Source organism: Elephas maximus, chromosome 11 (genome assembly GCF_024166365.1).
Source record: "Elephas maximus indicus isolate mEleMax1 chromosome 11, mEleMax1 primary haplotype, whole genome shotgun sequence".
Taxonomy (NCBI): Eukaryota; Metazoa; Chordata; class Mammalia; order Proboscidea; family Elephantidae; genus Elephas; species Elephas maximus.
In genome coordinates, this window is record NC_064829.1 from 58,361,790 (window position 1) to 58,377,038 (window position 15,249).

General features: G+C 38.8%; 2 protein-coding genes across 2 annotated transcripts in view; both read right to left on the reverse strand.

Moving 5' to 3' along the window:
• The window catches only part of MYO5B (myosin VB), a 535,083-nt gene that overhangs the window by 55,000 nt on the left and 464,834 nt on the right, over window positions 1–15,249 (reverse strand). The window lies entirely within an intron of this gene.
• ACAA2 (acetyl-CoA acyltransferase 2) overlaps window positions 1–15,249 on the reverse strand; it is a 75,104-nt gene that overhangs the window by 22,646 nt on the left and 37,209 nt on the right. The window contains exons 4-5 of the mRNA XM_049900190.1: window positions 3,555–3,671; window positions 1,498–1,645 (exon numbers count right to left, since the gene is read on the reverse strand). Coding sequence (XP_049756147.1) covers window positions 1,498–1,645; window positions 3,555–3,671 — 265 coding nt within the window. The remainder of the gene's footprint in view (window positions 1–1,497; window positions 1,646–3,554; window positions 3,672–15,249) is intronic.

Genomic DNA, 15,249 nt, shown 5'->3' on the forward strand with positions numbered 1-15,249 from the left:
CATACCTCACATGATGTACAAAAACAAAACTCAAAATGGATCAAAGACCTACATATAAAATCTAAAACGATAAAGATCATGGAAGAAAAAATAGGGACAACGTTAGGAGTCCTAATACACGGCATAAACAGTATACGAAACATCACTAACAATGCAGAAGAGAAACTAGGTAACTGGGAGCTCCTGAAAATCAAACACCTATGCCCATCCAAAGACTTCACCAAAAGAATAAAAAGATTACCTACGGACTGGGAAAAAGTTTTTAGCTATGACATTTCTGATCAGAGTCTGATCTCTAAAATCTACATGATACTGCAAAGACAAATAACCCAATTAAAAAATGGGCAAAGGATATGAACAGGCACTTCACTAAAGAAGACATTCAGGTAGCTAACAGATACATGAGGAAATGCTCACGATCATTAGCCATTAGAGAAATGCAAATCAAAACTACACTCCAACAAGGCTGGCATTAATCCAAAAAACACTAAAGGATAAATGTTGGAGAGGTTTTGGAGAGACTGGAACATTTATACACTTCTGGTGGGAATGTAAAATGGGGCAACCACTTTGGAAATCGATTTGGTGCTTCCTTAAAAAGCTAAAAATAGAATTACCATAGGATCCTGCAATCCCACTCTTTTGAATATATCCTAGAGAAATAAGAGCCTTTACACGAACAGAAATATGCACACCCATGTTCACTGCAACACTGTTTACAATAGCAAAAAGATGGAAGCAACCAAGGTGCCCATCAACGGATGAACGGATAAATTATGGTATATTCACAAAATGGAATACTACACATTGATAAAGAACAATGATGAATCTGTGAAAAATTTCATAATGTGGTGGAATCTGGAAGGCATTATGCTGAGTGAAATTATTCAGTTGCAAAAGGACAGATATTGTATGAGACCCCTATTATAAGAACTTGAAAAATAGTTTAAACAGAGAAGAAAATATTCTTTGATAGTTAAGGGGAGTGGGGAGGGAAGGAGGAAGAGGGATTTTCATTAATTAGATAGTAGATAAGAACTATTTTAGGTGAAGAGAAAGACAACACACAATACAGGAGAGGTCAGCACAACTGGACTAAACCAAAAGCAGAGAAGTTTCCTGAATAAACTGAATGCTTCGAAGGCCATCGTAGCAGGGGGATTCCAGTTGCCACTCTGAAGGAGTGTATCATATCCCACAGTGTGTTCTACTGAGAATAAGATCAGTTTAGGACAAAATTCAACTGTCCAGATGTGGTCAATTAATAATATCACTTTTTAAATAGCATTAACTTGTTTTAAAAGAGAAATTCCCAGTTGATTTTGCAATACTTAACAGAATATCTGATCAGTTAAAAACAAAGGAATAATAAAAAAAAGTAACTGTCAATAGGTATGATTTTTAACTAATATTATATGATTGTTACAATCTGAAATGATGAAAAGCTTTCCTATAGGTTCCCCCACCCCTGTATTTATATTATCCAATTTCACTAACCAGCTTTCCACCTCTGTTGTGACTGTAGGGCATATTTGTCACATTCTTCTCTGCTTATTTTATGTTTCACAGCAAGATTTTCTGCAGTAATTGCCATGGGCATTTGGACATGCGTATCCATTAATGATTCCCACAAGAAATCTTCCAGCTATTAAAAGACATTAATAAAGTGATTTGTTAAAGCATATCTTCCAAAAGTAATATGCTATAATTTCTTAACCTTAGTTAACAGTTCCAATAAACAAAAATAAAATTAGACTTCTTGATAAGCATTTACTATTACTACTATTCATATTTGGTTCCATGATTTTTTTTTCTAAAACATCCAATGCCATTATAAAATGCATGTATTTTCCTCTATAAATGTGGGGCTTTAAGGAGAGCCAACAACGTTAATGGGCAGTCTTCTGAAAAATATTTTTTAAATTAACCTGCATGTTACAAATAAGTGCAAACTCTTGTGTAGGGGTGTTGCATACTTGGAATACTGACAAATGAATGCAGGAAGCTATACTACAATAAAAACTTACCTCCCCTCAAGATTCCATTTTATTAGAAACCCTACACCAAGTCCTCCTGCAGCGTTTTCCTGTAGCCATCTTTGTAAAGCAGTTAGGAGCTCTTTAGGAGAGCGCTATCTGCACGCCTTTTTTTATTGCAGGCGTTCAACAATAGGCATGCCCTTGCTCATTAGTTATTATGGGGTTGAGAAGAATCTGGGGAAGGCTCGAGAAAAAAAAAAAAAACAAAACCATTGCCGTTGAGTTGATTCTGACTCACAGCGACCCTATAAGACAGAGTAGAACTGCACCTATAGGGTTTCCAAGGAGCAGCTGGTGGATTTGAACTGCCAACCTTTTAAAAGTGGCTGAGGAGAGGTTGTTATTTATTACACAACTAGAATCTCGGACAAGTGTGCCCCATTTCCTTCTTCCAGACTTGCCCCACCACCTTTTGATTCACCGACCTGTCTTTTCAAAGGTTTTCTCAAATATCTTTGTTGTCTAAAATACCGCTATCTCATGTTTTCTAAGTCTCATTCCTTTCAACTTTCAAAAGGACTAGGTGAGAAACTGGGTAAACAGTGTAAATCAATCATTACTCCTAGAAAATGCTCAACATATAAATGTTATTAGCTCTTTAATAACTGAAGGACCACATAACATCATTATTAGTACTATCATTCTCATGCTATAGCTTTCATTGATGGAAGGATCAGTTTCTGTCTAACCGATCTGGGGTAATACAACCTGTATTCAAAGATAATGTTTTCTGTGATGAAAAAGAAATCTACTCAATGGAGAGGGCCCCAGAAATAAAACTGCCATAAGCCATGATAAAAATTTAATTACTTGAGTTACCAATTACTTAGTTGAGAGATTAATTCAGCCTTTGCTTATCTTTTTTTTTTAAATTAATTTTATTGTAGCTAAATATATAACAAAAAATTTGCCATTTTAACCATTTTACGTGTATAATTCACTATGTTGTATATCCATAACCACTTGGTTAGGTGTACAGTTCTTTTCATAAGCTGTTGGGTTTGGTTTGCTAGTATTTTGAGGATTTCTACATCTATAAGAGATATTGGTCTGGAGTTTTCTTTCCTTGTGGTGTCTTTATCTGGCTTTGGTATAAGGGTAATGCTGGCCTCATGGAATGGGTTAGGAAGTGTTTTCCTTCTCTTGTTACTTTTGGAAGAGTTTGAGAAGATTGGTGTCAATTATTCGTTAAATGCTTGATAGATCTTACCAGTGAGGCCACCAGGTCCTGGACTCTGTTGGGAGGTCCTATCTTTTTAATCCACTTTTTCCCTTTCTTCATCTCTCCCATGTCTATAACCATTTCCACACGTTAACTCCACTACCACAGGTGTGCTGTGATAAAGTCTAATTTTAAATGGATGAAGATATCAAAAAAACCAAATATGGTTTTGCAAAGCCCCCATTAATAAAACTAGTTTTAAAATTAGCTCTCTCTTCCCCAAATGGTAGGTTATTAAAATTATTAAAATAATAGCATGAGAAATAACTTTTAAAAAGTTTAATGAATCTAACCTTGATATCTAATCCAAACTTGGTTCCAAAACGCACATTTCTGACACAGTGGGGGACTTGGCTCATGCTTTCGGTTCCTCCACACAAGACAACTTCAGCATCTTTAACACAAATCTCCTATTTAAAAACAAACAAAAAAAAACCTTTTTATTGTGCCAGGAGTATATAGTAAGTACTTAGGTTTTAAAAACTAATAGTAATTCCAGTAAGTAATGTAAACTACCTTACAGTGTCTCAAAAGGAACCATTTTTAAAGTAACTGTTTTAAAGCAAATGTTAAAGTATCATGCTCAAAACGCAGAGGGGGAAAAATGGACTTCAATCATTTGTGCATGAGTTACGAATTGTAATTTTTAACTCAATACAAATCTTAAAATTAGCAGAAATAGTAACGTCTGGCGTAAGTGTACAGATTGGTAGCAGATGATAAAAGGACAAACTGTTCAAGAAAGCAAAAGTAAAATTTATCCTATTAATGGATGCAACTGAAAAAAAAAAGATCACAAATTTACAAGAACTAGGCCAAATTTGGGGGATCATAAAAAGAAATCCATTTCATTCTTCCATTCTTCTTTCCACCATTTGCATTTCTCAGAATAGAAGCTAATGACAAACCTCCAAAAACCTGATGTTTAAAATTACTACCAGGAAAATAAGGGTCACTACTGAAGATACGTTAATATAGAAACAAAATATGAAAATAATTTAATCAATATAATGTGGCTGTGTCTTTTATTTTGTAATAAAGCGAAGACTTTAACAAACAAAAAAATTGGGAGGCGGAGCCAAGATGGCAGAATAGACAGACGCTTCCGGCGAGCACTCTTTACAACAAAGACTCGAAAAAAAGAACAAGTGAAACGAGTATATTTGTGACAAGCTGGTAGCCCTGACCTTCAAAGGCAAGCTTAGAAAATGAACTGAAGGGCAGGGGGAGGAAGAGATGGTTTAGAAGTGGAGAGGAGTTACCAGACCGGAATCATGGGGAGCTCTCAGGCACCATTCCCAGAGTGTTAGCCACGGGCTGGTACCAGCCTTTGGACGCAGATTCCTCAGGGAGAAACAGCCAGCCACACAGCCTACTCACACCTCTGGAACCTGAGAAGAAAGGCACCCTCTCCAAAAGCTATGTGCTTGCACATATTTTACCATGCCCCCCACCCCCAAGCTGACTTCAGTGGCTGAATTCCCTGGGCCTGAGACAGGCCCCACTGAGCACCTAGAGCCATCCTCCTGGCTTTGGGGGAGGAAAAAATTTGAAATTGGAGGAAAAGATAATTTGCTAGCTCCACTAACCAGGGGAGCTCAGGACAGAAGTGGCTCCTGTCCAGGCATAAACATTCCATGCACTTTGAGCACCTTTCCCCTCTGCACGAACCCATGTGGGCCTATATCGGGAGAATAGGCCCTTGTTGGCAGACTCTAACCATTTCAGCTGTGTGGTAGAGAGGTGGGTTTTTGATGTTTGACATCGCTTTGCCTATTAAACAAGGTCCTCACTTGCCCACATCAGGGACCTAAGGACTGGTAGCTCCATTCAGGTCACCCAGCCACCTGCGACAGGGGTCCAAGGATAACTGGTAACTCCCAGTCCTTAAAACCAAAAAATTTGGGTGTCCATGGTCCATCTGCAGAACCCATCCACCTGCATGCTCTAGGGAACAGGGACGCACTTTCCTCTGAGACACGTGGGGGTTGGTTCTCAGCCCCATACCTTGTTCAGAGCATGACCTCCTGCTGCAATCAGATACCAGTACATATGCCAATCACCCCTGCCCCTCTAAGACTGTAGGACACAGCCTGTACCACACTCTCTTGATGATCAACTATCTGCAAACCTGAGCTGAATTCATACAAGAAAACTGAATGGACTCCTACACTGATATACCTGAAAACAGCTCTAGCCATCTGGGGACAAGATGTCAGAGCTCCGAAGGCAAAAATAACCAACCTACCTCACTCAAGCAACCCATTTGAGTATATCAAAACAAAACAAAGCAAGAAGCTACTACACAGTAAGCAAGCATACCCAGTGCCATATAACCAATACAATAACTTATACATGGCTTGGAGACAAGTGTCAATATAAATTCACATAAAGAAACAGACCATGATCACCTCAACGAACTCTCAAAACAAAGAATCCAGGGATCCCTAGATGAAAGTGCATTCCTGGAATTACCAGATGCACAATACAAAAGTTTAATATACAGAACCCTTCAAGATATCAGGAAGAAAAAGAGGCAATATGCAGAACAAGCCAAGGAACACAGATAAAGCAACTGAAGACATTAGGAAGATTATTCAGGAACATAATGAAAAGTTTAATAAGATGGAAAAATCCACAGACAGCAATCAGAAATTCAAAAAAATTAACAATAAAATTACAGAAGTAGACAACTCAATAGGAAGTCAAAGGAGTAGAATTGAGCAAGTAAAATGCCAGAATTCCTGAACTCGAAGATAAAACACCTGGCACTAACATATTTGAAGAAACATCAGATAAAAGAATTTTAAAAAATGAAGAAACTTTAAGAATCACGTGGGTCTCGATAAAGAGAAATAACATACGAGTGATTGGAGTACCAGAACAGGGAGGGAAAACAGAAAATACAGAAAGAATTGTTGAAGATTTGTTGGCAGAAAACTTCCCTGATATTGTGAAAGATGAGAAGATATCTATCCAAGAAGCTCATCGAACTCCAGGTAAGGTAGATCTTAAAAGAAAGTCACCAAGACATATTATAATCAAGCTTGCCAAAACCAAAGATAAAGAGACAATTATAAGAGCAGCGAGGGATAAAAGAAAAGTCACCTACAAAGGAGAACCAATAGAATAAGCTCGGACTACTGGGCAAAAACCATGCAGGCAAGAAGGCAATGGGATGATATACCTAAAAAATTGAAGGAAAGGGGGCCAAGATGGCTGACTAGACGCGACCTTGGATCCCTCTTGCAACAAAGACTCGGAAAAACAAGTGAATCAATCACATACATAACAATCTATGAACCCTGAACAACAAACACAGATTTAAAGAGTTGACCTGAATGACAGAGACGGAGAAAGAACAAATACGGGGAAGCAGCGACTGTTTTCGGAGCCTGGAGCCAGCATCCCAGTCAGGTAACCTTGGCGCTGGGCTTAGGACTGGGCCCAGGAGAGCTGAACACAAAATCTTGTGACGGCGCAAACAAGGGGCGCAGCCCTACCCCCCTGAACTGACCCCGGGAGGGGGCACAGCCAGTCCACGCGGGCGGCATGGCGATGCGGCTGGTGGGAGAACTCCCCAGGAAGCAGTGACTGGTTTTGGAACCAGGAGTGCAGCGTCCCAGCCGGGGAACCTTGGCGCCGGGCTTTGGACTGGGCGCAGGGGAGCTGAACGTGGCATCTACTCATGGCACAAAAATGGGGCGCAGACCTACTCCCCTGAACTGACCCCGGGAGGGGGCCCAGCCGGTCCGCGGGGGCAGCGCGGCAACGCGGCTGGCGGGAAGAGAAGTCCCCGGGAGGCAGTGACAGGTTTTGGAGCCGGGAGTGCAGCGTCCCAGCAGGGGAACCTTGACGCTGGGCTTTGGACTGGCAGCGGTGGATGTGACCACGGCTTTAGCAGGCCAGACCCTCAGGGGCAATCTCCACACAGCCAGGAGACATAGGCAACAGATAAAATAGTCATCCCAAGCACGATAAGCAACTTCGGCTATGTTCCGGGGTGCTACTCTCCTGTTTTTCTAAATACCCCCCTTTCCCTTCCCAGGCGGCTTCATTAACATTGGAATTTCCTGAGCCAGAGGGAGAACGGCTCCGGCTCCGCTTTTCCCTTTTTTTTGGTCTTTTCCTAACCCATTCTTCCGGCCTGAGAGAAGCAACCACAAAAAACCCAGAGACCAAAAATCCTTCCCTAATTGGACTAAAAACACAGAACCAGCTCCAGCCAAGCATATATGATCCAAATCTCGGGCTTTCATCCTTAGAGGGAACAAGGTGGTGGTTATAATCCAAAGGCAGTTCTGATAGGGATCTGATTGCATTTTTTTGAAGCGGATTTACTGGAAAAACAAGTTTCCAGGTCTGATATCTCTGCTTATTCAACAGAGTCCTAACTGACACACAACAGGGAACTGAGGGCTGAAGCTCCCCCCAGACCACCTATCCTCTTACCTTAGGGGTCTAGGGAGGGTGACACCTACCAATCAGTAGAGGTACTTACATTGGAGCCCAAAGGTACAGCTGCAGTGCCCTTCCACCAAGGTGCTATAGGAATAGAGACACACCTACCTCACTGACACTTGGGGGAAGCCTGTCAGCATCCTGCCCCCACTGGAGTGTGAATAGAATAGCTGCTAATAGAATCTGGTGCACACAACTATCACCACTACTTCTCGAGGTGGATAGGTGTTAGGGTGCAGCACACACTTGATGACCCAAAATCAGATTCTACTCAAGAATAGTGAATAGACTCAGGCATATATATCTGGCAACAGCCCAAACCAGCTGGTAATAGGTCATAAGTAAGTCAAGGGCTACAACAAACAAGACAGCAAAATCTAGTAGCCCATCCACATATATTGAAAGAAAACAAAACAAGATAAGACTCAGTGAGCAATTATAGAATAAACCACTACTATATCTTTTTTTTTTTTTTTTTTTTTTATATCTTAGTGATGGCTCGGAGACAGCAGTCGATATCAAACCACATAAAAAAGCAGACCATGACAGCTTCTACAACCCCCCAAACAAAAGAATCAAAATGTTTCCCAAATGAAGATACAATCCTGGAATTATCAGATACAGAATATAAAAAACTAATTTACAGAATGCTCCAAGAAATCAGGGATGACCTCAGAAATGAAATAAGGCAAACCGCAGAAAAAGCCAAGGAACACACTGATAACACAGTTGAAGAACTCAAAAAGATTATTCAAGAACATAGTGGAAAAATTAATAAATTGCAAGAATCCATAGAGAGACAGCATTCAGAAATCCAAAACATTAACAATAACTACAGAATTAGACAACGCAATAGGAAGTCAGAGGAGCAGACTTGAGCAATTAGAATGCAGACTGGGAAATTTGGAGGACCAGGGAATTAACACCAACATAGCTGAAAAAAAATCAGATAAAAGAATTAAAAAAAATGAAGAAACCCTAAGAATCCTGTGGGACTCTATCAAGAAGGATAACTTGAGGGTGACTGGAGTCCCAGAACAGGGAGGGAGGACAGAAAATACAGAGACATTAGTTGAAGATCTGCTGACAGAAAACTTCCCTGACATCATGAAAGACGAAAGGATATCTATCCAAGATGCTCATTGAACCCCATTTAAGAATGATCCAAAAAGAAAAACACCAAGACATATTATCATCAAACTCGCCAAAACCAAAGATAAACAGAAAAATTTAAAAGAAGCCAGGGAGAAAGGAAAGGTTTCCTTCAAGGGAGAATCAATAAGAATAAGTTCAGACTACTCAGCAGAAACCATGCAGTCAAGAAGGCAATGGGATGACATATACAGAGCGCTGAAGGAAAAAAACTGCCAGCCAAGGATCATATATCCAGCAAAACTCTCTCTCAAATATGAAGGTGAAATTAAGATATTTACAGATAAACACAAGCTTAGAGAATTTGCAAAAACCAAACCAAAGCTACAAGAAATACTAAAGGAAATTGTTTGGTCAGAAAACCAGTAATATCAGATACCAGCACAACACAAGGTCACAAAACAGAACATCCTGGTATCAACTCAAATAGGGAAATCACAAAAACAAATTAAAATTAATTGAAAAAAAAAAAAAAGCTCATAAAAGGGAATCATTGAAGTCAATATGTAAAAGATCACAATAATCAAAAAGAGGGACTAAATACAGGTGGCATAGAACTGCCATATGGAGAGTGATACAAGGCGATATAAGACAACACAAGTTAGGTTTTTACTTAGAAAAATAGGGGTAAATATTAAGGTAACCACAAAGAGGTATAACAACTCCATAACTCAAAATAAAAGCCAAGAAAAACAAAACGACTCAACAAACATAAAGTCAAATACTATGAAAATGAGGATCTCACAATTTACAAAGAAAAACATCTCAGCACAAAAAAGTGGAAAAATGAAATTGTCAACAACACACATAAAAAGGCATCAAAATGAGAACGCTAAACACTTATTTATCTATAATTACGCTGAATGTAAATGGACTAAATGCACCAATAAAGAGACAGAGAGTCTCGGACTGGATAAAGAAACACGATCCGTCTATATGCTGCCTACAAGAGACACAGCTTAGACTTAGAGACACAAACAAACTAAAACTCAAAGGATGGGAAAAAATATATCAAGCAAACAATAAGCAAAAAAGAAGAGGAGTAGCAATATTAATTTCTGACAAAATAGACTTTAGACTTAAATCCACCACAAAGGATAAAGAAGGACACTACATAATGATAAAAGGGACAATTTATCAGGAAGATATAACCATATTAAATATTTATGCACCCAATGACAGGGCTGCAAGACACATAAATCAAATTTTAACAGAACTGAAAAGTGAGATAGACACCTCCACAATTATACTAGGAGACTTCAACACAACACTTTCGGAGAAGGACAGGATATCCAGTAAGAAGCTCAATAGAGACACAGATGATCCAATTACAACAATCAACCAACTTGACCTCATTGACTTATACAGAACTCTCCGCCCTACTGTTGCAAAGCATACTTTTTTTTCTAGCGCACATGGAACATTCTCTAGAATAGACCACATATTAGGTCATAAAACAAACCTCTGCAGAATCCAAAACATCGAAATATTACAAAGCATCTTCTCAGACCACAAGGCAATAAAACTAGAAATTAATAACAGAAAAATCAGGGAAAAGAAATCAAATACTTGGAAACTGAACAATACCCTCTGGAAAAAAGACTGGGTTATACAAGACATCAAGGAGGGAATAAGAAAATTCTTAGAAAGCAACAAGAATGAAAATACTTCCTATCAAAACCTCTGGGACACAGCAAAAGCAGTGCTCAGAGGCCAATTTATATCGATAAATGCACACATACAAAAAGAAGAAAGAGCCAAAAGCAGAGAACTGTCCCTACAACTTGAACAAATAGAAAGTGAGCAACAAAAGAACCCATCAGGCACCAGAAGAAAACAAATAATAAAAATTAGAGCTGAACAAAATGAATTAGAGAACAGAAAAACAATTGAAAGAATTAACAAAGCCAAAAGCTGGTTCTTTGAAAAAATTAACAAAATTGATAAACCATTGGCCAGACTGACTAAAGAAAAACAGGAAAGGAAACAAATAACCCGACTAAGAAATGAGAAGGGCCACATCACAACAGACCCAACTGAAATTAAAAGAATCATATCAGCTTATTATGAAAAATTGTACTCTAACAAATTTGCAAACCTAGTAGAAATGGATGAACTCCTGGAAAAACACTACCTACCTAAACTAACACATTCAGAAGTAGAACAACTAAATAGACCCATAACAAAAAAAGAGATTGAAACGGTAATCAAAAAACTCCCAACAAAAAAAAGCCCTGGCCCGGACAGCTTCACTGCAGAGTTCTACCAAACTTTCAGAGAAGAGTTAACACCACTACTACTAAAGGTACTTCAAAGCATAGAAAATGACGAATACTACCCAACTCATTCTATGAAGCCACCATCTCCCTGATACGAAAACCAGGTAAAGACATCACAAAAAAAGAAAATTACAGACCTATATCCCTCATGAACATAGATGCAAAAATCCTCAACAAAATTCTAGCCAATAGAATTCAACAACATATCAAAAAAATAATACACCACGACCAAGTGGGATTTATACCAGGTATGCAAGGCTGGTTTAATATTAGAAAAACCATTAATGTAACCCACCATATTAACAAAAGACAAAAACCACATGATCTTATCAATTGATGCAGAAAAGGCATTTGACAAAGTCCAACACCCATTTATGATAAAAACTCTTACCAAAATAGGAATTGAAGGAAAATTCCTCAACATAATAAAGGGCATCTATGCAAAGCCAACAGCCAACATCACTCTAAATGGAGAGAACCTGAAAGCATTTCCCTTGAGAACAGGAACCAGACAAGGATGCCCTTTATCACCATTCTTATTCAACATTGTGCTAGAAGTGCTAGCCAAAGCAATTAGGCTAGACAAAGAAATAAAGGGCATCCGGATTGGCAGAGAGGAACTAAAATTATCTCTATTTGCAGATGACATGATCTTATACACAGAAAACCCCAAGGAATCCTCCAGAAAACTACTGAAACTAATAGAAGAGTTTGGCAGAGTCTCAGGTTATAAGATAAACATACAAAAATCACTTGGATTCCTGTACATCAACAAAAAGAACATCGAAGAGGAAATAACCAAATCAATACCATTCACGGTAGCCCCCAAGAAGATAAAATACTTAGGAATAAATCTTACCAAGGATGTAAAAGACCTATACAAAGAAAACTACAAAGCTCTACTACAAGAAATTAAAAAGGACATACTTAAGTGGAAAAACATAGGAAGACTGAACCTAGTAAAAATGTCTATTCTACCAAAAGCCATCTATACATACAATGCACTTCCGATCCAAATTCCAATGTCATTTTTTAAGGTGATGGAGAAACAAATCACCAACTTCATAGGGAAGGGAAAGAAGCCTCAGATAAGCAAAGCATTACTGAAAAAGAAGAAGAAAGTGGGAGGCCTCACTCTACCTGATTTCAGAACCTATTATACAGCCACAGTAGTCAAAACAGCCTGGTACTGGGACAACAACAGACACATAGACCAGTGGGACAGAATTGAGAACCCAGATATAAATCCATCCACATATGAGCAGCTGATATTTGACAAAGGCCCAGTGTCAGTTAATTGGGGAAAAGATAGTCTTTTGAACAAATGGTGCTGGTGTAACTGGATATCCATTTGCAAAAAAATGAAACAGGACCCATACCTCACACCACGCACAAAAACTAACTCCAAGTGGATCAAAGACCTAAACATAAAGACTAAAACGATAAAGATCATGGAAGAAAAAATAGGGACAACCTTAGGAGCCCTAATACAAGGCATAAACAGAATACAAACCATTACCAAAAATGATGAAGAGAAACCAGATAACTGGGAGCTCCTAAAAATCAAACACCTATGCTCATCTAAAGACTTCATCAAAAGGGTAAAAAGACCACCTACAGACGGGGAAAGAATTTTCAGCTACGACATCTCTGACCAGCGCCTGATGTCTAAAATCTACATGATTCTGTCAAAACTCAACCACAAAAAGACAAACAACCCAATCAACAATTGGGCAAAGGATATGAACACACACTTCACTAAAGAAGATATTCAGGCAGCTAACAGATACATGAGAAAATGCTCTCGATCATTAGCCAATAGAGAAATGCAAATTAAAACTACGATGAGATTCCATCTCACTCCAACAAGGCTGGCATTAATCCAAAAAATACAAAATAATAAATGTTGGAGAGGCTGCAGAGAGATTGGAACTCTTATACACTGCTGGTGGGAATGTAAAACGGTACAACCACTTTGGGAATCTATCTGGCGTTATCTTAAAGAGTTAGAAATAGAACTACCATACAACCCAGAAATCCCACTCCTCGGAATATACCCTAGAGAAATAAGAGCCTTCACGCTAACAGATATATGCACACCCATGTTTATTGCAGCACTGTTTACAATAGCAAAAAGCTGGAGGCAACCAAGGTGTCCATCAATGGATGAATGGTTAAATAAATTGTGGTATATTCACACAATGGAATACTACGCATCGATAAAGAACAGTGATGAATCTGTGAAACATTTCATAACATGGAGGAACCTGGAAGGCATTATGCTGAGCGAAATCAGTCAGAGGCAAAAGGACAAATATTGTATAAGACCACTATTATAAGATCTTGAGAAATAGTATAAACTGAGAAGAACTCATACTTTTGTGGTTATGAGCAGGGTAGGGAGGGAGGGTGGGAGAGGGTTTTTTACTGATTAGTTAGTAGATAAGAACTACTTTAGGTGAAGGGAAGGACAATACTCAATACACGAAAGGTCAGCTCAAACAGACTGGACCAAAAGCAAAGAAGTTTCCGGGATAAAATGAATGCTTCAAAGTTCAGCGAAGCAAGGGCAGGGGTTTGGGGACTATGGCTTAATGGGACTTCTAAGTCAATTGGCAAAATAATACTATTATGAAAACATTCTGCATCCTACTTTGAAATGTGGCATCTGGGGTCTTAAATGTTAACAAGCGGCCATCTAATATGCATCATTTGGTCTCAACCCACCTGGAGCAAAGGAGAATGAAGAACACCAAGGTCACACGACAACTATGAGCCCAAGAGACAGAAATGGCCACATGAACCAGAAACTTACATCATCCTGAGACCAGAAGAACTAGATGGTGTCCAGCCACAACTGATGACTGCCCTGACAGGGAGCACAACAGAGAACCCCTGAGGGAGCAGGAGATCAGTGGGATGCAGACCCCAAATTCTCATAAAAAGACCAGACTTAATGGTCTGACTGAGACTAGAGGAATCCTGGCGGTCATGGTCCCCAAACCTTCTGTTGGCCCAGGACAGGAACCATTCCCAAAGACAACTCATCAGACATGGAAGGGACTGGACAATGGGTTGGAGAGAGATTTTGATGAAGAGTGAGCTACTTGTATCAGGTGGACACTTGAGACTGTGTTGGCATCTCCTGTCTGGAGGGGAGATGGGAGGGTAGAGAGGGTTAGAAACTGGCAAAATTGTTATGAAAGGAGAGACTGGAAGGGCTGACTCATTAGGGGGAGAGTAAGTGGGAGTACGGAGTAAGGTGTATACAAGCTTATACGTGACACTGACTTGATTTGTAAATGTTCACTTAAAGCTCAATAAAAATGATTAAAAAAAAAAAATTGAAGGAAAAAAATTGCCTGCCAAGAATCATATATCCATCAAAACTGTCTCTGAAATATGAAGGTGAAATTAAGACATTTCCAGATAAACACAAGTTGAGGGAATTCATAAAAACCAAACCAAAACTACAAGAAATACTAAAGGGAGATCTTTGGTTAGAAAATCAATAATATCAGGTATCAACCCAAGACTAGAACACTGGGCACAGCAACCAGAACTCAATTCAGAAAGGGAAATAAAAAAAAACAAAGCAAGGTCATATAAAAAAAAAAGCTCAAAACAGGGTAACAGTGTTGTTATTATATAAAAGAGGACAGCATTAAAATAATAAAGAGGCCCTAAGAAATGTAATCATACATCTTCTACATGGAGAGGAAGATATGGCAATACAAAGAAATAAAAGATAGTCATAAATTTAGAAAATAGGTGTAAATAATAAGGTAACCATAAAGGAGGCAAACTATCCTACTCATCAAAATAAAGTATAAGAAAAAATAGAGACTGAGCAGAAACAAAATCAGCAACAAATATGAGGAAAGGACAACATCTAAAGGAAATCTACTCAGCACATAAAATCAAGTGGGAAAAAGAAAACTGTCAACACACAAAAGAAGACATCAAAATGATAGCGCTAAATTCATACCTATCCATAATTACCCTGAATGTAAATGGACTAAATTCACCAATAAAGAGACAGAGAGTGGCAGAATGGATTAAAAAACAAGACCCATCTATAACCTGCCTACAAGAG